Source organism: Hyla sarda, chromosome 4 (genome assembly GCF_029499605.1).
Source record: "Hyla sarda isolate aHylSar1 chromosome 4, aHylSar1.hap1, whole genome shotgun sequence".
In the NCBI taxonomy this organism is placed as follows: domain Eukaryota; kingdom Metazoa; phylum Chordata; class Amphibia; order Anura; family Hylidae; genus Hyla; species Hyla sarda.
Genome location: NC_079192.1, coordinates 122,430,103 through 122,458,090, shown reverse-complemented (window position 1 = coordinate 122,458,090; position 27,988 = coordinate 122,430,103). Strand labels below are relative to the sequence as shown.

General features: G+C 41.6%; 1 protein-coding gene across 2 annotated transcripts; it reads right to left on the bottom strand.

The window, feature by feature from the left end:
* Positions 1-6,642: 6,642 nt before the first annotated feature.
* On the bottom strand, positions 6,643-24,916 carry CFAP161 (cilia and flagella associated protein 161). Of its 2 annotated transcripts, none has more exons than XM_056571984.1 (7): positions 24,664-24,916; positions 20,214-20,303; positions 17,399-17,616; positions 14,968-15,049; positions 14,133-14,291; positions 8,498-8,571; positions 6,643-6,934 (listed from the first exon to the last, which is right to left on the bottom strand). In XM_056571984.1, exons 1-7 carry the CDS (start codon positions 24,730-24,732, stop codon positions 6,754-6,756), a joined length of 873 nt encoding a protein of 290 aa, XP_056427959.1. In that variant the 5' UTR covers positions 24,733-24,916; the 3' UTR covers positions 6,643-6,753. The 2 variants fall into 2 exon arrangements, with proteins under 2 accessions (XP_056427959.1, XP_056427957.1); XM_056571982.1 differs by having other exon boundaries at positions 17,399-17,637; positions 24,664-24,909.
* Positions 24,917-27,988: the final 3,072 nt, after the last annotated feature.

Below are 27,988 nucleotides of genomic sequence, written 5' to 3'. Positions count from 1 at the left end.
ATGCAGGAAAATTTATATGTTAAAAATTCTCATCTTCTAACCCCTATAACTTTTTTATTTTCCGCATACGGGAAATGAGGACTCAATTTTTTGCGCCATGTTTTGACATTTTTATCGGTACCATTTTTGTATTGATCGGACTTTTTGATCGCTATTTATTCATTTTTTCATGATATAAAAAGTGACCAAAAATACACTATTTTGGACTTTGGAATTTTTTTGTGCACACGCCATTGACCGTGCGATTTAATTAACAATATATTTTGATAGTTCGGACATTTTCGCACGCGGCGATACCACATATGTTTATTTTTATTTACACTGTTTTTTTTTTTGTATGTGAAAAGGGGGGTGATTCAAACTTTTATTAGGGAAGGGGTTAAATGACCTTGGTAAAATTTTTTTAGCAGTGTTATAGCTCCCATAGGGACCTATAACACTGCACACACTGATCTCGTATGCTGATCCCTGCAAAGCTTTGTACGGATCAGTCAGATAGGGGCTCGATTGCTCAAGACTGTAGCTCAGGCTTGGAGCAATCAATCGACGATCGGACGCCGCGGAGACAGGTAAGGAGACCTCCGCCTGCGTCCCAGCTGATCGGGACATCGCGATTTTATCGCGATGTCCCGATCAGCCCGACTGAGCTGCCGGGAAGCGTCTACTTTCGTTTTCAGACGCGGCTGTCAACTTTGATTGCGGCATCTGAAGGGTTAACAGCGCGCAGCACAAAGATCAATGCCGCGCGCTGTTAGGCCAGGGTCTCGGCTATGATTAGCAGCCGGGACCGGCAAAACAATATAAATTAACAGACAAAGACCATAACAATTATTAAAGCATTACCTGAGCAGCAGTGCCTAGCTCAGGCACCTGAAGCAGTGTTTACCTGACAGGACGCACTCCGGTACTGCAACACCACAACTGTAGTTTGCCTGTACTTTCATTTATTTTCTTTGTTCTTTTGCATACTATCTTTGTCTGCCCTTATGCACACCCTATGTTCATTAAAATGGTATTCCATGATTTCTTTTTAAGTGACTGTGCTACAGGGGCTATACAGTTAGTGTAGTTCGTAATATAGTGTACAGTGTATAGTATAGTGTACCGGTGTTTGATGGTGGTCTAACAATTCTTCTGTGATTTTTGCCCCAATGTATATTTTTAACAGCAATCAAAATGACTGTCACCTCAGGTTTTCCCAGGTTGCAGTGCAGCCTGAGACATTACATCACTAGTCAGGTGTTCAGAGGGAGCCTGTCTTTGCTTCAATGGGTGGAGTGACTACTGGGTGGGAAGGAGAGCATTCTGCAGTGAATTGTCGTTTTGCAACAGCTGGAGGCACACTGGTTAGAAAACACTGGTCTATTGCATGGAAGGGAGCACAAGTGTGTTTCAATGGGTGGGGTGACTGATGTGTGGGAAGGAGAAAAGTGACCTTACACTTACAAACAAGGAATCATAGGACAAGGAAATAGCCATTTCACTAAATAATAGCCTCCGCCTTATGGCTGACTAAGAACATAGCCATTTAGCTTCAAGACAAGCGCAGATCCTTCCTAAGCATGTCATTAGTGTCTGGCAGGTACTTACTAAAATCACCTTATGGTGGAGAACCCCATTAATGCCTACTTTTACAGTCCTTGATGTTTGCCCAACATAGGACTTTGCGCAAAGGCATTAGAGCATATAAATAACATTGGAGGTATTGCATGAGAACTGACCATAGATAGGATGATTGTGCCTTTTGTTGAATAATATCTTACCCTTGATAATGGCCGAACAGTTTTGACAATTTAGACACTTTTTTAAAACCATTTTTACAAGGTTTTTTTTTTTTTTTTTTTTTTTTTTAAAGTATGCACTTTAATGGCATAAACGTTGTTGTATGCTAATCATGTTGGATAATGTCTTGAATACAAAGAAAAGATAAAACAAGGTCAGAAGAAATTTTATTTGCAAAGAAATATTGGTCCAAATGCATGTAAGCCACATAGTATAATAGCCCCACCTAGTGACCACTGAGGAAAGTGCAACTGCATGTTAACCACATTAGGATAGCAGCACCACCTAGTGACCAAATAATAAAGTGCCAAAACTTAATATAATATTATATCTCTATACAAAATATACAATCTAGAAATGATGATCCAGTGGGTGGGGGGGGGGGGGGCACATAAACCCTTTTATTCAAGTGTCATTTAAATTATATACATTTTTCTTTTTCTAGTCAGCTTTCCAGGAGAAGGGCAAGATAATATTCACACCCAAAATCTCATGCTTACTGTGCGGCTATTGAAGTGTTGCAATAATTAAAACTAGGTACTTGGATTGAGTAAAACATTAGACATATATTTGAGGGCTAAAGGAACAACACTAGGAAGGGCACAGAAGACACAATATTGTTACAGTATGTGGTGTTGTTCTAATTTTCTAATGAACCTTAAAGGGAAACTGGTAGCAGGTTTTAAGAATCTAACTTGTTGTTATAGGCTAATGCATATCTCCAAACCCTCACGGATCCAGTTGGACATTTACAATTTTGGAGTGGTGTCCTGCTGCCCCAGGATAGCCCCCACATGTCCCATTTATTACTGAGACATCCGGGCCAGTGCCAGGGGAGCAGAGAAAGAAGAGTCCTGCTGCTCACACACAGTAATAGTGCGTCCTTACTGTGGAAGCAGGAGAACTTGTCAGCCAGAGGAAGCATTGTACACAAGGTCCTAATAACTCACCAGCACCTCAGTCTCAGTCTGTATGAGACATGCTGGCTTTGCCCCCTGACCAGCTGGATCCATGTAGGTAGTTCAGCAAGGTAAAGGAAGACAAGAAGCTTGTATACAAAGCTATAGGCTTAGGGCCAATCGGGACTTAAAGGAAAAGTATCATGTTAGAAAACATATCCCCTATCCGAAGGATAGTGGATAAGTTTTAGATCGCAGGGGTCCGAGCGCACCGGCTCTATTTAACAGCGGCGCGTCACGCCCCCTCCATATAGCTCTATGGTACAGCCATTCGGCAAAAATTGGAACAGGAGCCTCAATTTACGCAGAAGATTTTGTTCAGAGATGAGGCAAACTTTTATGTGAATGGTGAAGTTAACAAACAAAACCCCCGCTATTGGTCTGACACTAACCCACATTGGATAGATCCCTCCAAGACTGTTGGAACACAAAAATTGATGGTATGGTGTGGTATATGGGGTACATAGATAGTGGGGCCATTCTTCATCAATGGAGACCTCAAGGCCACTGGATATGTAAAATTGCTACATGACGATGTGTTTCCCTCTTTATGCACTGAAGCTGGCACGTTCCCTGAGTTTTTCCAGCAAGATGGTGACCACCACATTATGGGTGCCAGGTCTGAGCATTCCTAGATGAACAGTTTACTGGACAGTGGATTGGTCGTCGTGGGCCAGTTGAATGGCCCCCAAGGTCTCCCAATCTGACCCCCTTAGACTTTTATCTTTGGGGTCATCTGAAGGCAATTGTCTATGCTGTGAAGATACGAGATGTGCAGCACCTGAAACTACAGATACTGGAAGCCTGTGCTAGCATTTCTCCTGCAGTGTTGCTACCAGTGTGTGAAGAGTGGGAGAAGAGGGTTGCATTGACAATCCAACACAATGGGCAGCACATTGAACACATTTTATAAGTGGTCAGAAACTTGTAAATAACTCATGAAAGAATAAAGTTACATTAAAACCAAGCACATCATTGTTTTTCTTGTGAAATTCCCAATAAGTTTGATGTGTCACATGACCCTCTTCCTATTGAAAAAACTAAATTTGGATTCAAAATGGCCAACTTCAAAATGGCTGCCATAGTCACCACCCATCTTGAAAAGTTTCCCCCCTCACATATACTAATGTGCCACAAACAGGAAGTTAATATCACCAACCATTCCCATTTTATTAAGGTGTATCCATATAAATGGCCCACCCTGTACAACTCCCAGCATGCTCCCATGCTGGGAGTTGTAGTTTTGCAATATCTGGAGGTCCACAGGTTGGAGACCACTATCCTAGAGGGAGAGGGGGGGGGGGCAGGGGTGGCATGACAGGCTAAAAAAAAGTGTCTGCTGGCTAAAACTATTATTACCAGCAGCATAAAGCTAAGGCTAGGTTCATACTACATTCTGGCACCAGTTGATTTAAAAAAAAAAGTTTTCCATGGGAGTACCCCTTTAATGTTTCCCACATGTGCAGACACTTATGGATGTGACAAAATAAACAGAAGATCAGCACATTCTAGGTAAGGAACTGAATTAGCAGAAGCTTGTAGAGATTATGTAGTACAAAATTTGTAATGTAGCTAATGTTTTTCTTACATGTGTGGACACCTGTGAATGTGAGGAGATTGTTGGTGAAGGGCCCTACAGGTAAATGAGTCGGCTTCAAAGCTTTCAGATATGCTGCCGTTCAACTTTTATCTTAAAGGGGTTATCCAGGAAAAAAACTTTATATATATATATCTCAACTGGCTCCAGAAAGTTAAACAGATTTGTAAATTACTTCTATTAAAAAATCTTAATCCTTTCAGTACTTATGAGCTGATGAAGTTGAGTTGTTCTTTTCTGTCTAAGTGCTCTCAGATGACACGTGTCTCGGGAACCACCCAGTTTAGAAGCAAATCCACATAGCAAACCTATTCTACTATTTTTAATAGAAGTAATTTACAAATCTGCTTAAGTTTCTGGAGCCAGTTGATATAAGAAAAAAAGTTTTTTCCTGGATAACCCCTTTAATTTTTCCTAGAGAAACCCATTGGAACAGAGCCCTGCAGGTAACCAACTGACTGTGGTAGCTGGGATCAATGCTGATGTTCACATTTTATTACCTACCTATTTTCCAGATGTGCGGATATTCCTGGACATGAAGAAATGAAGATAAGATTCCTTTGGAACAGAGCGCTTTAGGTAGGGTTTCTTATATGTGTGGACAATTGTGGACATGAGGAAATGGAGATGAGATCCTTTTGGAACATCACACTATAGGTTAGACATTCCAGGACTTGAAGAAATGGAGATGTGCTCCAGGTAAGCAGCTGAATTGTAGTAAGGGTGTGGGAGCGCCCGGTTTTGAAATTTCCCAGCCGGCTCCAGGAAAGGTGGTGGGAATGCACCCTGACTTGGATAGATGACATTTAAATTTATCTTGTTTCCCCTCTGTACTGAGACTATTGGGCATGAGGAAATGGATACAAGATCATTCTGATGTAGTACCCTTTAGGTAAGTATGTGTTCTGTAGAAGATTAGAGAAATGCTGTTTTTGAGGTGGTGGGGTGAGGAGCCCTTTGTTGCAGATCAGTGTAGGGATGCAACCGAATTGTAGTAGCTTAGATAAACAATTGTTATAATGCTCTTACATATCTTATGTTTCCCATATGTGCGAATAAATCTCCCCTAGATAAATAAAGCTACACACTAAATCATCTGAACAGAGTGCTCCTGGTTCTTTGTTTTATTGTCTACTGGAGAGTCTCTAACCAGTCTCTGTCAGTCTGCACCCCGACTCCCATTTTAGTGTGCTGTATATATCTCCCAGTGGTACAGCAGAAAGTGCAGTAGTGGTGCTAAAGTGAATGGACAGATGTACTCACCGTAGGGAAGGCAGGGAGTGGGGAGACATGCTGAGGAGATCTTCCAGCAGCAGAGGAGCAGGTCAGAAGGCGAAGCCAAAAGCTCCTGTCTCTGTGCACAGCTACCACTGCAGGCCGCAACCAGGGCTGTGACGTGCGGAGGGAACCATTATTAGGCATTACAGTAGAGAGGCCTGTAGAGAAGGCAGAGGAGGTTTGGGGGGAGGTGAGAGGTGTCAGGGAGAGGTGTGTAACTAGCCAATCATGGTTAGCTACTCAGGGAGGTTTACTACTATCATAGGACAAAAGCGGCCTGCAGGTATTGATTCAGCAGCCAGTGCCTCCCGGGCCACTAGGAATCATGTCGAAGGCCACATATAGCCCAAGGCTGAAGGTTTCCCACCCCTGCTTTAGAGGATGCCCTATTGTCAGTGTTAAAAGTCTTTAAAAAAAAAAAAAAAAAAAAATCAATAAAAAGATCTCTGTACTTTCCATTTATAAAACATATTGTATAATGCTACTATATAGAAGTAACCTTTAACGCTAAGTGGCTTGTAGGTTTTTGTAAAGGGACGGTGAAACTAAGTAAAGGCTTACAAAATACAGTAATCCTTACTGTTTATATGGCCAAATTCACCCTGAAGTTAGGGTCACACGCAGAAAATTCTCGGCATATTTGACGTTGCTAGGCAGCAGGAAATACCATGCATATGCACAATGAGCAGACACAAAGGCCTTTCCCCGCTGCAGCCCTGTGTGTGCAGTGAGGGTCAAAGGCATGTGTGTGCAGTGCGTGCATCGGCGTAACTCTAAGGCTCAGCCCACCTACGAACCTCATTGCATACACAGGGCTGGCGCGGGGAAAGCCCTGTGTGTCTGCTCCTAGCGCATACGCAGCGTATTTCTCGATGCCAGGAAGATTTCTCACAGCATCAATTACGATGCGTATGCGCTGTGTGTGACCCTACCCTGAAGAAGACTTTCATTCATTTTTTTTTAGAGTCTGCTATAATGCTACTGCAGGTTAAGTCTGCTATAATGCTACTGCAGGTTACACTTGGGTCAATTGACATAAAAAATTTTTAATAACATTTATGTTTTATTTTTGTTTTGATTGTAATTAGAATGCAAGGAGCTGCATACTATTGCAAGATATGGAAGTTCTACTGCAGCTTATGAAACCGGGTTGCTTTCGTTCATGTCTTTGCTTGGTGGTTTAGGTCTATCAAACATTGTGTTTAGGTCATCACTGGGGTTTCCAGTAACAATAATCCAATGATTTTCATTCTCTTCAACTTTGTGTCCGTTTAAGTATGTGTGTGCTGTGATTTCACATTCCTTGCCAAATAATGTCCTGCAAAAGAGATCATAAGAAATATCAGGTATGAGCACAAGGTACTGTCGTTGTGATTCAGATCTGTTGCAAGCAGTATATGCTGTCCTACTAGATATACAACAAATTGTTTTTAATATGACCAAATTAAGACTCTTTTCAAACTCTTTGCTACAACGTGTGGAATTTAGCTTTGGTGGCCTATTAATTTCTCTTGATCATCTCCAAGATGTTTCTACACCTTGATTGGAGTCCCCTTGGGGAGGACATGATCTGGGAAAGACACAGCCTTGTCTATATAAGGTTTCACAGCTGAGCGAGAACCAAGCAAAGATCTGGAGATCGGTAAACAAAAATGTCTGCTTCACTGAAAGTTCCCCAGTGGCCTTCATAATCATAAATGGAAGAAATTTGTAATAACCAAGAGTCTTCCTAGAGGTAAAGTAATAACCAAGAGTCTTCCTAGAGGTAAAGTAATAACCAAGAGTCTTCCTAGAGGTAAAGTAACCAGGGTAAAGAACCCAATGGTCACTCTGGTTGAGCTCCAAAGTCCCTGTGTACAGACAGAAGAAACTTCCTGAAGGTCAACTATCATTGCAGCACCCCACCAGTCTGTGCTTTATGGCAGAGTGGTTAGAAAGAAGCCACTGCTCAGTAAAGGACACATATAGGCTGACTGAAGATTGGGGGGAAAAAAGCATCTTAAGGACTCTCAGATTGTGGAAAACAAGATTATCTGGTCTGATGAAACCAAGATTTACCTTTTTAACCTCAATTCTAAGTGTCAAGTCTAAAGGAAACCGGGCACTGCTTATCACCTGCCCAATACCATCCCTACAGTGAAGCATGACGGTGTCAGCATCATGCTCTGGGGGTGTTTTACAGCGGCTGGGACCCGAAGACTAGTCAGGGTTGAGGGAAAAATGAATGAAGCAAAGTCTAGAGATATTCTTAATGAAAACCTGATCCAGAGTGCTCTGTACCTGTACCTCTGTTGCAGAGCTCCGGGGGAACGTAGGAAGGTAAGTGAAAGTTTGTTTTCTCTCCTTTAAGTGGCCCAGCCAGAGCCCTGACTTAAACCCAATAGAACATCCCTGAAGGGTGCTAAAAAATGGCTTCCATCTCTTCCATCTCTGATCTCCATCCAACCTGACAAGAGCTTGGGAGGATCTGCAGGGATGAATGGCAGAAAATCCCCAAATCCAGGTGTGCACAACTTGTGGCACAATACCCAAGAAGACTGGAGGCTGTAATCGCTGCCAAAAGTGCTTCAACTAAGTACTGAGTAAAGGGTCTGAATACTTATGTCACTGCAATATTTTAGTTTACAAAGTTAACAAAGATTTCTAACATTCTGTTTTCACATTCTCATTATGGTGTATGGAGTGGGAAATGATGGAGGGAAAACTAGCTTTCCTTTTATTTCAGCCTTTTATTTTATTTTTTTATTTTAGCCGCAACATAACTTAATGTAAAACAAATGGAAAGGGTCTGCAAACAAATGCAATGTTTTTATGATATCAGAGTGAATTAAGCAACAAAAGAATACTGGAGAAGATAACTAATCTGGATTCTGTGGCTTACCATAGTATATATTTCCGGAGCACAGCCAAGCACTGATTTGTTTTACTGTGAACAATAAGGACTTTAGTGTTCGCCTGAAATTAGAAAAAGAGATTTCTCAGTGACTTTCCAGCTTTCAATGGTTACCACATAAAACTAGTATTGGTGGGAAATTTCTAATGCTCTCTAAACTTGGACAGACAGAATACAAAAGTGCCAGATTTACTAATGGTAGATTTCACAATGCCGCTGTACCCAGTCCATAAACGGCTGTTAGGCTCTTTTTTTTTTCTTCGGGACGGGGCACAATTGTCAATAACGGGTCCTGATGGATCCCATTTACTATAATGGGGTCTGTCGGGTGCCGTTATTTTGTAGTGGGAGTAGTGGAAGGCACATGCAGTAATTTTTCTCCCGCTATTCTCCCCAGCTCCACTGACAGCTGTCACACTGCCGTGTCCTAAGGGCAGTGTAATAGAAGCCTTATCAATACCAAAAAACTCCATAGTCAACTCTGGGTTCGGGCCTAGAAGCCTTACCTAAATTCTGTTAAAGCGTACCTGTCATAGTGCAAAAAAAAAGAAAAAAAGTGATATGTTACTCAGGACCCAATCCTGATCATGTGCATATAATTTTCATGTGTGTCGGACCTATATATCCAGAGATATAAGCATTTATCTGCTGGTGAGTTACTTTTTCATTGTGCAGGCTGGAGGGGGCGTGTCATTCTGTCTCCCTCACAGGAGCAAGCCTGTGCAGTCAGCCAATCAGTACTCTCTACTCTGTAACCCTTTCCTCTCTGGTTTTATGCTGTGTCATGTGTCAGAGGAAGATACTTGTAGCTTGTCTGCAGTAATCAGAAGACATTATGGTGAATTCATAACAGGATAAAATGTATAACTATAAGAATAGATCTTTATAAAATTAGTGCAAGGATTTTTTAGATAAAAGTACAGCATTTTTATGAATACATGTTCTATCTGTTTTATCTTCTCCTAGTAAAGCTGGATGCTAATAAGCATAGCTGTCACTATGTGTGTCATTCATCTTTCACAGACTCCTGAATGTCTGATTAACTTCTTTCTCATTCAGGAGTCCGCGAAAGCTTTGACTATTTCAGCATGCTGGGAGTTGTAGTTTAGTAACAACTTAAGCTGCAATGTTTGTAAATAACTGTGTTAGAGCAGTGTTGCCTCCAGCTGTTGTAAAACTACAGCTCCCAGCATGTCCACACATCCCTTATCTGTAGTTTTGCATACACTCAATAGAAATCTCCTATACTGGATACCGGTATACTTTACGGCCAGTATCCAGTATGCTGTAAAATCTAGACTAGTCTGTCTGGCTAAAAGACAGGCGACCCCTAGTGGTGGCTATTTTGAGCTTGAATTTCAGGTGAAAATTTACATCTTAGTTTTTCTATATATATGCAAATGTGGCTGTAACTGGCACGGGCAGGGGGTTTTCAGGTGCCTGGTGGCAGTTTGACGTCAGCACTGCCCATCTGCAGCGCCACCCGCTTATGATTATTCATCCCCCCTCCCTCCACCTCTCCACCCCCCCCCCCCCCCCCCCGTCTTCACTGCGGGGGGGGGGGGGGGCGGAGAGCTGGAGGGAGGGGGATGAATAATCATAAGCGGGTGGCGCTGCAGATGGGCGGTGCTGACGTCAAACTGCCACCAGGCACCTGAAAACCCTGCCCGTGCCAGTTACAGTCATTTTTGCAAATATAGAAAAACTAAGATTGCGGGCTAACGGACGCACGGATCCTGGCAAGGTAGGGATCATATGAAACAGCGTCCCCCGCACTATCCATCAGTACCTGTTGTTAGTGCGGGAGTGAACATGTGACAGTTTTCCTTTAAAAAGGAAAACCTACTGATCTACAAAATAGACCTATGGCTGACTTCACACAAGTGCATTACGGCCACAGGTCAGGTCCTGACCACGTGTCTGATGACCCAAACTGGCACAGCTGTTATCCGCCTGTGTGATGCCAACCTATGAGTAGTAACTCATGAACCTCCTGTGCTTAGTTATGAGTGGCACAACTAAGGACAGACAATGTACGAAACACTTCACTCTGTGGTCATGTTTGATAATATTACGTGTACTACAACTTTCTTTTGAACTTCTAAAACTTGTTACTGGGGGATATGTCCACACAACAGATTTTTACATCATACATTTAAGTTGTAAAATCCACAACAGATAACGGAGGCATGCCCTTGCTTTTCTTCCATAGAAGTGTGTATGCCTTGGATTTAGTGATAATAAAGCTTTATATAGCTTTTTCTACCTTGAAGATATGGTGGCACTGCGGTTTTCTCTATTCATTTGATATTCTATAGATTTGGCTATAGCTTTGGATCAAGGGTCCACACAGTTTTCATGCTGATTTTGATAAGGAAAGAGTGTTGCTGAAGGGTGGCCACACACATTAAGGTGGCCATACACATCAGATAGAAATATATTGATAGCTGCTAAACATCAGATAAGCAGCTTGCGTGCCCGAGATAAACATTGTTGAATATCCCATTTGCCACAACAAGTGCTCAGGGAGAGTGATATATATATATATATTTTTTCTTTTTTTTGTGGGTGCCAAGAGCTCTTGAGATTGAGATGACTGACTCAGCTATGACTGACAGATCGTCCACTTGGGAGACCACTCTGGCTATAATTCAAAAAATAACTTTTGGATAAACCGTGGAACTTCTGAATTAGAGAACCAGCTGCAATTTTAACCAAAGTGTGCACCAGATTTTGCAGAATTTAGTGCAAATTTGATGCCGTGAAAATCTGTAAAAACTGCTGATTAAGTGCATATTTTAACTTCCCCGCTAAAGTCAATGGGGAACAAAATATTTATCTCGTGGACATGTGCCCCCACCGAACCCCACACATAACATGGCCTTAGGCTAGGACTACATATGTCCAGCATCTTTTTACCTCCGGCGCTGTAGAAAATGCGCCGAGGGGAACTGATGTTAGAACTGATCCCATTCATTTAAATGAGACAGTTCCCATTTATTCAGTGTCTCAGTATGGACATCAGAAGGTTGGACTCGCCAGATCAGATCTTGCTGCATTCCCCCGTTTGGCGTTCAGAAACAATAGGTGCCTGATGCTACACAGCTAATGACAAATGATGCATGTTGTCATCAGTTGTTGCATCTGTTGCGTTGATATGTAGGCAGGCACATATGCCGGACACTTGACATATGTAATCCTGGCCTAACCAGCAACTTCCTCAGCGGTTTCATTTGGCATACATGTTTTGTGGGTGGTCACGTTATCTTAGTAATTCTTTGTTTCTTTTTGCTGTTTTATAACTTCCATACACCTTAGTAGCCTCCCTTGATTATCTTGCAATGCTTTCAGGTTAAAGGGAAAACTTTTTTTTTTAAATCAGCTGGTGCCAGAAAGTTAAACAGATTTGGAAATTACTTCTATTTAAAAATCTTAATCCTTCCAGTACTTTTCAGCTGCGATATTCTCCACAGGCAGTTCTTTTCTTTTTGAATTTCCTTTCTGTCTGACCCCAGTGCTCTCTGCTGACACCTCTGTCCATATCGGGAACTGTCCAGAGCAGGCAGGGATGTGGAATTCCTATCGCCCGACGCCCGGGACATGCAGTTCCGGGCGCCGGGCAGGTGCATTTTTCCGGCCCTTAGCCTGGCTTTGGGCAAGCAGGGCCGGACCTGACAAGCGCTGCGGCACTCTGCCGTCTGTATGGAGCGGGCTCCCGACTCCTTCCCACTCCATACTCAGCAGCCCCCAGCTGTAAAAACTTGCATCCTCTGAAGGCAGTGCAGGGGGAGGGGAGATGAGAAGCTGTGGACGTCATCTCTCCCCTGTTCTGCCTTCTTTCTGCCATGCAGACCTGCGGGGGGAGATGAGGGGGCGTGGCTTCTTTCTCCCGTGCAGACCTGCATCCTCTGCCCTCTCTCCCCCCAGCTCTAGATTCGGAAATCTTCGGAGAGCTGAGGGGAGGAGCGGACTCGAGTCTGCACGGGGCGCAAGTTTCCACCTCACACCGCCGCTAATAGCCAGCATGCGGCGCTCAGCAGTCTGTATGGAGCAGGCTCCAGACTCGTGCCTGCTCCATACTCTGCAGCCCCCAGCTGTTTTCAGTAGCCGGGGGCCACCGCTTATAGCCAGTATGCAGCGATCGAAGCGGCTGGCTATTAACCCTTTAGATCGCAGCTGTCAAAGCTGACAGCGGCGTCTAAAGGGACATGTGTATGCTCCCTGGTGGGCTAGTGGGGTGGATCGTGGGGCTAGTGGGGCATATCCACTATAGAGGTAGCTGGAGGGCTTACTTCTGTTCCCTGCTGTCCCGTCGCTCTGTCATTAATAGATCCTGGCTGGACCAGGCTCTATCAATGGATCGGAGAGCTCACAGATCAATGAGTTCAATAGAACTCTATTCATCTGTATGAGGAATCTAATGATTCCTTCTAAAAGTCTAATAAAGTGTAAAAAAAAAATAAAGTTAATAAAAGTTTAAAAGACACACCTTAATCCCGTCCTTCCTTAATCCCTCCCCTTTTTCTATATACAACCATGCAAACATAATACAAATAAACATATTTAGTATCGCTGCGTGCGTAATTGTACGACCTATTAAAATATAACATTATGTATCCCGTACGGTAAATAAAAAAAATAAAAAAACAAACAACAGTATTGCAATTTTTATAATATCCCAGAAAAAAAAGTTAAAAAGCGATTAAAAAGTCAGATCAATACCAAAATGGTACCGATACAAAAAAACTGATTATGGCGCAAAAAATAAGCCCTCATACAGTCTGGTATGCGGGGGGGAAAAAAGCTACAGGGGTCAAAAAATGGCAATTAAAAAAATTGGAAAAAGTTCAGAATTTTTTTTCAATTAGTAAAACATGACAAACTATAGAAATCTGGTATTGCTGTAATCAGGCCAGCCTAAAGTATCAAAATAACATGTTATCTGACCACAAGGTAAATGGCGTAGAAAAGAAAACCACCAAATCTGCAAAATTATCTTTTACTATTTCAATTTCACTTCACCTAATGTATATATATATATATATATATATATATATATATATATATATATATATATTGGATCAGAGAATGTTATTGAAAAATTTAAAGGTATCATTATAGTAGGTATTTGTGGCTATTATAGGGCAAGGAGGAAAAAATGAGAGCGTGAAAATTGGCCCGGACAAGTGGATCGTCATGAGGGACAAGTAGATTTTGCTCCATTTTAGTCCCGTGGACAAGTTGTTTTTCATAAAATTTCAGCACCCCTGGCAGGAGAGGTTTGCTATGGGTGTTTGCTTCTACTCTGAACAGTTCCTAAAATGGACAGAGGTGTCAGCAGAGAGCGCTGTGGTCAGACAGAAAGGACATTCAAAAGGAAAAGAACTTCCTGTGGAGCATATAACAGCTGATAAGTACTGGAAAGATTAAGATTTTTTAATAGAAGTAATTTACAAATCTATTTATCTTTCTGGCACCAGTTGATTTAAAAAAAAAATTTCCACGGGAGTACCCCTTTAAGCCCCTGACACTTATACATCTAGCTAACATGAACACAAATTCCATTGTTCTGACACATCCAAATATAGAATGGCAGCAGATATATGAGGAATTCTATACATACCGGAACAGGTAGTCCTTCATGTTCTAGCCTAAGCTGTGGGTCCAGGTAAACCACCTGCCAGCTGGTCTCATATGAATGCTGGTCTGTTAAGCTGACCTCTTGCAGATGAGACTTTTTACTGCTCTTAAGAAAGGATTTACGGTCACTTGTCAGATGTAACTGGACAAAAAGGAACAAAGCAGAACATATATGTATTAAAAATGATGCATTGTGATAGGTGTGCTTATATTTTATAGTAGTAGACAATTATTGCCAGAAAAATCCAGCTTATTATTTATGATAATAAAATGACATGATGGCACTGGAATCCTGAATGGCACATTTGTCTGGCTATACCAGTGTTTCCCAACCAGTGTGCCTCCAGCTGTTGCAAAAATTACAACTCACAGTATGCCCGGACAGCCTTTAACTATCCGGGAATACGTTTTGCAACAGCTGAAGGCACACTTGTTGGGAAACACTAGGCTATACAATAATATGGAAAGTACTGGTTATCATGAAGATAATATGGAAAGTACAGGTTATGAAGAAGATGGGAACACAGATGACAACCTGTGGACACTGTAATAATGCTACATTGTTGTCACTCAAACACTTAGATTTACAGAGTAAATGTTCCTTAAGAATACAAAATGTTTCTCTCTTGATAGAGGTAAATAGAAGCACTTATTGCGTCTGTAGTGTGAGGATCTTTATTTCTTCATGTGCATAAAATAAAGCAGACCGGGTAGGACGCCACGGAACAGAGCTCATTTATCATGAATATTATATTAATATTATGAATATTACTCTAGCGGACATAAGAAGATATATGATAATCACTGGAAACACTTACATGGCCCATGAAATCCTCGGCTGTCCTCAAGGCAAAATTCTGTCCATAGCACAAAGGTTCTCCAGGTTCACTACCATCTACACTGTCACACAATAATAATTCACAGTCACTTTTTATGAAATGGTGATTGCTATACAGAAAAAAGTTCTATATAAACATGTCTACTTTAAGGCCGATTTCACACGGCAAAAAATGTGTGGAATATCCACCAGGAAAACACTGACAGACATTCCGCATATTTAAATGATCCAGTGGGCATTAGGACTGCTCAGAAATGCATTGCCATCTATGAGATGGTGCATTTCTGAGCAGAAAGAATAGACAAGTTTCTTTCTATGGACGCCAGAATCAAGATATTCCGCTATGTAGACAGTGCAGCAGAATCCCATTTAAATCAATGGGGCTCTGCTGCAGCGGAATGTCCGGGAAGAATTTTTTTACGCAACTCCACACAGACATTCTGCAGGTGAACATGACCTTAGGATACAGGCCCATGTAGCAGAAATCCACAGCATTCCCAAACCAAATCTATGCAGTGAATTTATTCAGGTGACAGCTGAAATTATATCTTTTTTTTTTTATATCAGCAATATGGTGATATTTATTCAGGAGTGGTTACTTTGGTACCTTTTAAATCAGTTTAAAGGGTACCTCTCATCAAAAAAAATTTTGATATATTATAGATTAATGTATGCAGAATAACTTTACAATTGCATGTTATTAAAAAATATGCTTCTTTCTATTTCATTTTCCACTTTGAAGAAATGACCACTAGGGGTCTCCCTACCAGTCCTGGCAGCAAGCATTTCAGACTCATACAGGAGTCCTAAACGCTACAAGCTGCCAGTCTGCTTTGTTCACAAAGGAGAACACATTTAGAGCTGCCAGCCTGCTTAGTTCACAGCCTGTTTGGCTGTGAACAAAGCAGGCTGGCATCTCTGAGTGTTTAGGACTCCAGCATGAGTAAGAAATGCTTGCTGACAGGACTGATCGGGAAAAATACAATAGAAAGAAGCATATTTTTCATTAACATGCTATTGGAAAGTTATTCAACATTCATTAATCTAAAATATATCAAAAGTTTATTTGATGAGAGATACCCTTTAATGTACGGTACAGACAAAAAGTTTGGATACACCTTCTCATTCAGAGTTTTCTTTATTTTCATGACTATGAAAATTGTAGCTTCACACTGAAGGCATCAAAACTATGAATTAACACATATGGAATTATATACATAACAAAAATGTGTGAAAATATGTCATATTCTAGGTTCTCGCCACCTTTTGATTTGATTACTGCTTTGCACACTCTTGGCATTCTCTTGATGAGATTCAAGAGGTAAACACCTAAAATGGTCTTCCAACAGTCTCGAAGGAGTTCCCTGAGATGCTTAGCACTTGTTGGCCCTTTTGCCTTCATTGGGTTCAGGTCTGGTGACTGTGGTGGCCAGGTCATCTGGCGCAGCACCCCATCACTCTCCTTCTTGGTCAAATAGCCCTTACACAGCCTGGAGTTGTGTTTGGGGTCATTGTCCTGTTGAAAAATAAATGATGGTCCAACTAAATGCAAACCGGATGGAATAGCATGCCGCTGCAAGATGCTGTGGTAGACATGCTGGTTCAGTATGCCTTCAATTTTGAATAAATCCCCAACAGTGTCACCAGGAAAGTACCCCCACACCATCACACCTCCTCCTCCACACCAGCACACCTGTGAAGTGAAAACCATTTCAGGTGACTACCTCTTGAATCTCATCAAGAGAATGCCAAGAGCGTGCAAAGCAGTAATCAAAGCAAAAGGTGGCTACTTTGAAGAACCTAGAATATGACATATTTTCAGTTGTTTAACACTTTTTTGCTATGTCTATAATTCCATATGAGTTAATATATAGTTTTGATGCCTTAAGTGTGAATCCACAATTTTCATAGTCATGAAAATGAAGAAAACTCTGAATGAGAAGGTCTGTCCAAGCTTTTGGTCTGTACTGTATGTGTATATTTATGTTTTTAGAGCGTATATATAATTTTTAGCAATTATTTTTATTATGCACACCTCTGGGGCACCGTGGTACACCAGTCTCAATATGACTAAATTTATTTGTTGTGCATATTATTTTAATAAATGTCTATAGATTGAATGACATATAATTCCTATCAATATTTCTATTCAGTATCTCTGTACTGTATAATCTTTAAAGGGGTACTCCGTCTTATCGCAGGGGTCCTGCTGGAACAAATTCCAGGAACAAATTGGGAACAAATTTGCCCAGTCTTAGGGTACAGAATTGTTTTTGCAGTTAAGCTCAGCTGTATAAAAGTCAAGTGAGCTGTACTTTTTTTTTGGTATTTTTAAACTTATTAGTCCCGTCTAAACATTGAATGATATAAGAAAACCTATGCCATCTATGAGCTTGTTTAATAATGCCTACCTTGTAATAATGAAGGCGTTTCTGCCACAGGGTTTCACATTGCTGCTGGCACTGACCCCGCATGGTGCTGTCAGGTGGCTCTTTGCATGAATTGCACTTTCTTCTGGATTTACAGACAGGGTGTAGTTACCGTCTACTGGAGATGGATTACTCAGCGACTGTTCATTGTTCTCTGGATTCAGTAACATAACCGAATCTCCAAAATGAAGATATCCATCCTTAGAAATGGAAAGCTCTGTCTGATTTATGAGAACAGAAATGTTATGTTTAAATTTAGAGGGGAGTATTCATAAAAAGTGGAGGTGGAGAACATCTTTTTACTCCATTAATTCACGTGGTGGAAACTGTGTACCTGCACCAAATTTAATTACCCTCGGTGAAAGATGCCAACCTTCACCAGAGGTAACAGAATCCATACCATTCAGTGGATTTTACCAAAGTGTAGTTTACCTAAAAAGGTTTGCACTTGTAGAGCCATGAAATAGTATGGAGTATGTGTCTCCATATTAGTATATTAAGTCACAAAATAGCATTCTAAACTACAGAACTACAGTTCATTATGAAGAAAGGCAAACAGCTGCACGCTCCACAGCTCCTACACCTGTGCACGGACTGGGCAGCAGCGTTTCACGCCCAAGTAGAAATCCAAGTAGAACAAACAAAATGTCCAGCAATCGGAGTAGGTGCAAATAGGAACTTCTTTATTGGCTCACATCAGGTACAGTACAACCTGATGCATTTTGAATGATGCTGGATTCTTAGTCATGGCATATAGAAAAAGTGCAATAAAACCCATATATATATATATATATATATATATATATATATATATATATATACATGGTTAAAAGGTCACATGTTCATTATGTCAATACACCACAATATCAGGATAGTCATAAAACATGGGGCAGATACAGACAAGGAGCATAAGGTCACAATGTAAGTATGTTAAATTAAGAACACACAATATAATACAATATAAAGACCATAACCAGAGTGCAGTTACTGCAATGGACTAGAACATGGCAGTATAATGTATATACATATACAAATGCATTGACCATTAGTAAGTAAGAATAAGGTTGTGTCTTAAATTCAAGCCTGCAGGTTGTCTGGTGCCTAAAACAAAGATCCAGAGTAAGACTCTCAGTTAAGTAGGTTGTGACTGAGATCACCACTTCTAACATTAGGATTAACTCTTTCTATAGCATTGATATGTAAGGTAGAAATGTCCCCATGATGAATTTCTCTGAAGTGTCTGGAGAGAGCCAAGATATTAAATTGATCATTTTTGGCATCCGCAATGTGATGTATTTACGTCACGAACATGTGACCTTTTAACCATGTATGTATATAGAGATATATATATATATATATATATATATATATATATATATATATATATATAGGTTTTATTACACTTTTTCTATATGCCATGACTAAGAATCCAGTGTCATTTGAAACGTGTTGGCGCTTTTATGGTTGTACTGTACCTGATCCAATAAAGAAGTTCCTGTTTGCACCTACTCCGATTGCTGGACATTTCGTTTGTTCTACAGTGCATTATGTGTGACAACATGGAATTTTGTGAGAGCCAGAAAATGTTATTCTGAGTCATTTAATGTCGGTATAACAAAACAGCCCTCTGTGATATATACAGGTGTGGTCAACTTACTGACATTAGGGCTGCAACTAACAATTATTGTCATAATCGATTAGCTGGATGATTAATTTGTTCAATTAATCAGATTTTAAAAACGGGATTAGGGGACCAGAAAAGAGTTAAAGGAGAACTACGGGATTGAAAAATGTATCCCCTATCCTAAGAATAGGGGATAAGTTTCAGATCGCGGAGGGTCCGACCGCTGGGGCCCCCCGCAATCTCCCGTATGGGGCTGCGGCTCTCTGGTTAGAGAGGGCGTGTTGACCACCGCACGAAGCAGCGGCCGACAGGCCCCCTCCATACACTGCTATGGGAGTGCCGGAAATTGCCGAAGGCAGCGCGTCGGCTCTCCCATAGCAGTAAATGGAGGGCGCGTGTCAGCCGCCGCCTCGTGCAGTGGTCGACAAGCACTCTCTATGCAGAGAGCCGTGGACCCGTACGGGAGATGGTGGGGGGCCCCAGCGGTCGGACCACCCGCGATCTGAAACTTGTCCCCTATCCTTAGGATAGGGGATAAAATTTTCAATCCCGTAGTTCTTCTTTAAAGGTTATCTGACAGGAGGGCTCCAGTACACAGCTGTGATTCTCTTCCTGAGCTTCAGCATGACGCTTGGACCCAGAGTGACGTCGGGGCCCAGTGTGTCATACCGCCGCTCAGTAAGTCATTAGCTGAGCCAGACATCACTGCGACCAGTTTTTGGCTAAGGGTACGTTCCCACACGGCGTATTTGCTGCGTATTTGCTGCTGCATATTTTATTTTCCCTGTTGAAGTCAATGGGTAGGAAAATACGCAGCACCAAATACGCAGCAAATACGCAGCAAAATACGCCGTGTGGGAATGCACCCTAAACAGTGTCAAGCTGCAGCTCAGGAAGAGGATCACAGCCAGGGACCAGAGCAGGACACCGGAGGCACCGTGGGAGCGATGGAGTGAGTAGAGGTTTACTTTTTTTTTTTATATACTTTAGAATGGGTATTGTTGTAAAAAAAAAAAAAAAAAGCTCCCAGAATCAAATAAGGGTTGTGGGTCAAATACATGGAAAACATGTACAATTTTCCATTATACATTTTCTTTTATTCTAATGTCCAATGTCACTGAAGCCTAAAAGATTCCAGAAAACAGATACACACAATGCAAACTTAACTCTTACCTTTTTTAAAACATTTTTCTTCAGATTGCTTGACTTTTGTACCAGTAGTTCTCCCTTTTCTTTTTTTTCTAAGAAATCTTTCAAGAGATCCTACATGGAAAATATAAATACACACAATAGGTAGAGGTTATTATTCGTCAGATTCGTTGGGTTTCTATAGTATAACATAAACTGCTACTAGTAGATTGTCTATTACAATCTGGTCCAACATTACTAGAGATGAGCGAACTTACAGTAAATTCCATTCGTCACAAACTTCTCGGCTCGGCGGTTGCTGACTTTTCCTGCATAAATTAGTTCAGCTTTCCGGTGCTCCGGTGGGCTGGAAAAGGTGGATACAGTTCTAGGAGACTCTTTCCTAGGACTGTATCCACCTTTTCCAGCCCACCGGAGCACTAGAAAGCTGAACTAATTTATGCAGGAAAAGTCAGCAACCGCCGAGCCAAGAAGTTCGTGACGAATCGAATTTACTGTAAGTTCGCTCATCTCTAAACATTACAGATCTAAAAGACTGAAGCTGCAGAGGGGATTTGTCCCCCAACACTCAACTATTGATATGGGATCCATCCATCCATATGAAGATGGTCACTATTGATGGACCAATATAACGTCTCTGGGATCAATGTTAGGACTAAGGCTAGGTTCAGACTACGGAATCTCCGGGCAGAAAATTTCCGCCCGGAGATTCCGAGTGCGGCCAATGCTGACTGAATTAGTCGGCGCTAGGACCGTGCGGACACTGCAGTCTCCAATAGACTTCAATGTGTTCCGCGCAGATTTCCGCCTGAAGAAAGAGCAACGCCATTCTTCAGGCGGAAATTTCCAAGGGGATTTTCCGTTCACAAATTCCGAAGTGTGAATTTGCGAACGGAAATCCATTCACTACACTATACATTTTAGCAAGCGGAATTTCCACCTGCAATTTCAAAGCGGAATTGCAGGCGGAAATTCCGTAGTCTGAACCTAGCCTAATTCTTTACACCTCCATACAACCACTGAGCTGTAAAGAACCACAATACAACAACTACACTCTATAAGAGTCTATGAGGCCTACATTACCTCTATTTGATTATTCTTTTATAAAAAGTAATGCCAATCAAAGTGTTCTCCCCTAACAACATTGGTTTTAAGAAAATATCTCTGAGAACTAGTGCTGCACAGGGCATCATACACAGCATCACCATGGAGCCCTGGCAATACACTAGGCCAGTGGTCTTCAACCTGCGGACCTCCAGATGTTGCAAAACTACAACTCCCAGCATGCCCGGACAGCCATCGGCTGTCCGGGAATGCTGGGAGTTGTAGTTTTGAAACATCTGGAGGTCCGCAGGTTGAAGACCACTGCACTAGGCTGTTGTCTCTGTAGGAACTGCTGAAAATGTCATGTAAAATGCATAATACTATAATAATACTAGAAGAGAGAGGGTGCTTCTGTAGTGTACAAAGCAAGAAACCCAATACCGCTCACCTTCTAAAGTTGTGTAAAGGAAGGCACAATACTCCAAAGTGCTTGTATGCTGTGTTGGCTCCCAAGTACCGGATATGAAGACAGCAACAAATAGGTAGTCAGGGTCTCTGATCCAGGAAAAGCTGGGTGATCCACAAAGATGACCATGCCACAGCTTGTATACCAAAAGATATACGGTGGACTATGCAATGAAATAATAATAATAAGACTAGATGCTTCTTCAGATGTAAAGTGCTTTTTAAAACAAACTAGCATAGTCTGAGGTATATCCTTTAGTATACACAATGCTGTATGGCCAGCGCTGTGGATTACCCAACTTTTCTAGGAACCGAGACTCTGGGGAGCATTTACACAGTTTTTTTGGTGTTAAAAAGTCTCCAATTTTTGGGCAACAGGTCTCAAGCCCAATCATTCTACAATCATTCTAGAAAAGAACCCGGATGTAGTGGGGTACCGTTAGTTTTTTGCAGTCGTCAGGGATTTATCAACTGCAACGTTTTTAAAATTGCGCATGCACTCGCCCTAGACTTAGACGCTTAGAAACTTGTCTATGTCTAAGCTACTAAGCTATCTATGAAGAATGTGAATCTCTTTGACAAATAAGGGGAAGGTACACTTGATGTGCAACCAGGCAAAAGAAGGGGGAGGGGGTAAAAAGAACTTGAATTACACAGACAGAAATATATCCCCCGTGTCTGGCTTTTTGTTACTACGTATGTTATGTATGTTCCGCACAGAATTTTATTTATATCATGTGCCAATGACTTAAAATTAATTAGAATAAAAAATATATAAATTACCACATACCGTGCAGCATATATATATATATATATATATATATATATATATACATACATTTTTTTTATTATTATTATTATTATTATTTCTTTTTTTAGGACGCCCTTGTAGGCTACAGTTACAGGACAACATTGGTTAGGGGTTAGGCCAAGTTTCTACTTGTTTTTTTGTCCTGCAGTTTCTAGTTTGAAAAAAACGCAAGAAAAAAATGCCTGAAAAAACGGCAGTGCAATTTCCTACATCTGGCGTTTTTTCTGGCGTTTTTTGATTTGTGCGGAAATTGCACCTTGGCAGTTTTTTTTTGGCACCCAAAATTTGTTGGGTACCAAAAAATAAATAAAATAAATAAAAAAAAGGATGCAGTAGTGATGGAAACATTTTTATTTAACAAAATGTATATATTTTATTTTAAAAAAATTACAGCAATACATTTTTAATTAAGTGTGTGTGTGTTTCACTTTTTTTCTCTATTCTTTAAATTTTTTAGGTAGTACTACTACTCCCGGTATGGAACACACTGTTCCATGATGGGAGTAGTAGTACCTGTTTTAACCCCTTAAGGACTCAGGGTTCTTCAGTTTTTGCACTTTCGTTTTTTCCTCCTTACCTTTTAAAAATCATAACCTTTTCAATTTTTCACCTAAAAATCCATATTATGGCTTATTTTTTGCGTCGCCAATTCTACTTTGCAGTGACAGTCATTTTACCCAAAAATGCACGGCGAAACGGAAAAAAAAATCATTGTGCGACAAAATCGAAGAAAAAACGCCATTTTGTAACTTTTGGGGGCTTCCATTTCTACGCAGTGCATATTTCGGTAAAAATTACACCTTATCTTTATTCTGTAGGTCCATACGGTTAAAATGAGACCCTACTTATATAGGTTTGATTTTGTCGCACTTCTGGAAAAAATCCTAACTACATGCAGGAAAATTTTGTAGTACCTGCAATAATAGACAGATCTCATCAGGTGTCAGTAGTTACACTTGCTGCAATCTGTCTATTAATGCAGGTACTACAGCTCCCAGCATCGAGCAGAGCGTGCTCCATGTTGGGAGTATTAGTACCTGCAGGTAAGAACTGATCACAGCGGGTATCACTACTGACACTCACTGCGATCGTCCTGTCTATAGCAGAGATAGAGCGGTTCTATACAGCGCTCGCATCTCTGCACTATACTCCGGCCACTCATATTTCCTGCTGAGAGCTGTGATTGGCTGCAACCATCCAGCCAATCACCACTCTGGGCGGAAAATATGAATTGTTAGAGTAGAGTGATGATCTATTCCCATCACTGGCCGGAGTACAGAGCAGAGATGTGAGCGCTGTATAGAGCCGCTCCGCATCTCTGCTATATTATGGGCGATCACATCGGGTGTCACGACTGAGACCCAGGGCGATATGTCTATTAGTACAAGTACTACTACTCCCATCATGGAACAGTCTGTTGCATGCTGGGAGTAGTAGTACTACCTAAAAAATAAAAAAACATTGGGAGAAAAAAGTGAAACACACACACTTGTGATTGTAATTAAAATTTAGTTATAAAAAAAAAGTATATTTCGTTAAATAATTTTTTTTCCATCACTACTGCATCCTTTTTTTTCTTTTTTTTTTTTTGGTTCCCAACAAATTTTGGGTACCCAAAAAAAAAAAACACCAAAAGGTGCCAAAAATGCAATTTCCACACAAATGAAAAAACGCCAGAAAAAAACGCCAGGCGCAGGAAATTGCACTGCCGTTTTCTCAGGCGTTTTTTCTAGCGTTATTTTCAAACCAAAAAGTGCAAGACAAAAAACGTAGTAGAAACTTAGCCTAACCAAGATGCCTCTAGCTGATGCAAAACTACAACTTCCAGCATGCCCGGACAGCCTTCGGCTGTCCGGGCATGTTGGGAGTTGTAGTTTTGCAACAACTGGAGGCATCTTGGTTGGGAAACACTGATCTAGCACATGAAATCCAGTAATGAGTTGATATGATCCTATATTCAGACTATTGTTGTATATACACCAGTGCAGCATCCAAAATATGGATAAGCAGCTATAAACAATTTTTTCCGCCCGCAGATTCACTCCTGTTCTCCAACTACTGTTATAAAACTACAACTCCCAGCATGCCCATACAGGATAAGACTGACAAAGCATGCTGGGAGTTGTAGTCTTGCTATCCCGCATCATCTCATACCTCGTCCAGATACACATCCTCATTCCAGTTCCCGACCCGCACAGAGGAGCTGAAGGTCCGGACGTTCATAATGATGGCAGTCCTGGCGCTAGTGTACTACGGCTGCTATGGAGACGGCAGTCTGTGTACAAGTTACTATGGAAACCCTGAGACCGACGTGAGTTTTTACAGAATTGCGTGATGACGTTTTTAGGACACGGCGCCACATTGTGGAAAGCGTGCAGCGAGGCATAATGCGGTGCTGGTGCCATCTAGCGGTAGCGAGGCATAATGCGGTGCTGGTGCCATCTAGCGGTAGCGAGGCATAATGCGGTGCTGATGTCATCTAGCGGTAGCGAGGCATAATGCGGTGCTGGTGCCATCTAGCGGTAGTAGTTGGTGGTGTTGGAACATATGGTGACATCTAGTTGTAGCAATAGGTATTGAGACAGTAGTGATAGTTCCTACCTAAAGGGCACTATTTAGCACAAGTATACTTTGTGTCTTTATTACATTTATTTTATAAAGAGTGTGAGATAGAGCTATGGTTAATCTAAGGGGCTATTCACATATATGTGTGTATTATAAGAACACGACATGCGCTACTTTTATCCATTTTGTATTGTTTTGATGTATCCATATTCTACCCATATGTCATAGTATTTAATCCATTTTTTTTAAAGGTAATTGAATGTCTTGTCTAGAAGAGCCGATCAGTATTTACTGTACAAAATATAAATGGAATACTGATACTGATAGCCCTCACTAGAGAGGGTTAAGGGGGCTATAGCCCTAGTTCTGGACTATTTGCTGATAAGGATCCAGGACACTTGCCCTGGATCCCCAAGTAAGTGAGCACTGCTTTCAGCTGTAGGTGCACACATGCATACAGGTGACCGCTACCTGTCAGTGTAACCATAGGCCTGCGGCTTACACTGACAGGTTACCTTGATCTCTGCCCCCACGCAGTGCAGGCATGATGATGTCACTCATCAGTGCCTCCACTTTGGAGAAAGATGGACGTGGCCCGGCTGTTCTGCTTGCTTATTACTGCATTGGACAGGTGAGTATGTGTTTTTGTATTTTTTTTTTAAGCTGGCACAAAGAAGGGTGAGGGAGGGCTGGGGCTACCTAACTATCTACCTACATACCTGACTATATACCTATCTACCTTATTCCCTATCTGGCTACCTACAAACCTGACTATCTACTTGGCTACCTAGCTGGCTACCTACATACCAGGCTACCTAACTAGCTACCCACATACCTGACTATCTACCTGTCTACCTAACTTCCTAGAGAGCTGTATACCTGGCTACCTAACTACCTAGGTAACTATCTACCTACCTGCCAATGTATTTACCTAATGTGTGCTCAAGTAGAAAACAGACATGGTGCACATCTACAATCTTGCACAATGATCCAGTTGCTTCTCAGCATAATTTCAAAAACTAACAGGTTGTTAGTATATACGTTTTGATCAAAAAGTACAAAGCCCACTCGCCACGTCAAGGCCACCTATTTAGAGTGGGTCCCTAACGTCCCTAGCATAAAATGGCGTAGCACTGGGCGGCGACCACCACCGCCGCGACACCAGTGCCCACAGGGGGAAAGACCCACTGGCAGAGCAGCCCCAACGCCACTCAAACCAGTCCATGGGTCGCACCTCCCCGCAGCCACGGCAGCAACGGACGCCGCACAGCACCACACCAGTGTGTATTTATTTTTATTTTTTTTATTTATTTATTTTTGAACATGTTGTCTGCACTCTTCTCCACCCCCTCAGCCCAACCCTATATAAGTAGTAGTTAGCTACACATGGGCCTTTTCTTTCCCGGCAGCCTCCCAGTCTGACTGGGAGAGCATGGTAAGTGTACTATAACATCCTTGTTCACACTGGTGTGGTGCTGTGCGGCGCCCGATGCTGCCGTGGCACCGTGTCTGCGGGGAGGTGCGACCCATGGACTGGTTTGAGTGGTGTTGGGGACGCTCTGCCAGTAGGTCGTTTCCCCTGTGGGCACTGGTGTCGCAGTGGTGGTGGTCGCCGCCCAGTGCTACGCCATTTTATGCTAGGGACGTTAGGGACCCACTCTAAATAGGTGGCCTTGACATGGCGAGTGGGCTTGTACCTTTTGATCAAAAGGTATATACTAACAACCTGTTAGTTTTTGATATTATGCTGAGAAGCAATTGGATCATTGTGCAAGATTGTAGATGTGCGCTATGTCTGTTTTCTACTTGAGTACACAACGTATTTACCTACTTGTGGGGGTATCGATCTACCTACCTATGTAAGTAATTATTTAACTATTGGGGGGGAGCTACCAAATAACGGTACTAATTACTGTGGGACATAGAATTAAAACTTAACCTTTAATAAAGTCACTAAATGCACCAACATAACAAACTAGACATTTATCCACATAAAAATACAAATCAGAACCTACCACTCTCACATATAGGAAAGCAGTGTCCGACATGCTATAGATACCTTTCACTCACGTTTTTTTATTCTGCTGCTCTGTTCACACGGCAGGATTTCTGCGGCAATTTCTGCAGCAGATATTCTGCTGTGTGAACAGAGCAGCAGAATAAAAAAACATTAAAATCAATGTTCATGTTCAATGCTTTTTTCGATTCTGCTTGGAAATGCATTGCCATCTATGAGACGGCGCATTTCTGAGAGATCCACTGTCTGTGGAATGTCTGCATGGAAATTTTCTGTGCGGAGATTACACCATGTGAACATACTACTGCAAACAGTGTAGAATTAGCCATAGACAGAAAGAATATGTTGTGTTCAGCGTAAGAAAAAGAAACCAAGTCTTGTCTTATTTAATCCTAGCACCAATTTTGAATCTTGGGTCTAAGGTATTAAAGGGGTTTTCTGGGACTTTATTTCATGTCCACAGAATAAATACCCACCACCCTATCAATTAGCTGTTCGGCACCATGCATTATAAAGTGAAAAGAGCCTTAAAGGAGTACTCCGTTAAAAACATCTTAACCCCTATCCGAAGGATAGGGAGATCGTGGGGGGGTCACACCACTGGACAGAGGTGTCAGCAGAGAGCACAGTGGTCAGACAGAAAAGAACTACACAACTTCCTCTGGAGCATACAGCAGCTGATATGTACTGGAAGCATTACGATTGTTAAATAGAACTAATTTACAAATCGGTTTAACTTTCTGGAGCCAATTGATGTGCAAATATTTGTTTTCCACTAGAGTACCCCTTTAATGGGAGCAGACCTGCAATTACCACTATTCAATGAATGTGCAGTTCATGGCCTATCCTTAAGTATGCCATCAATCAAAAAGCCACAGTCACGCCGACACATGGCCC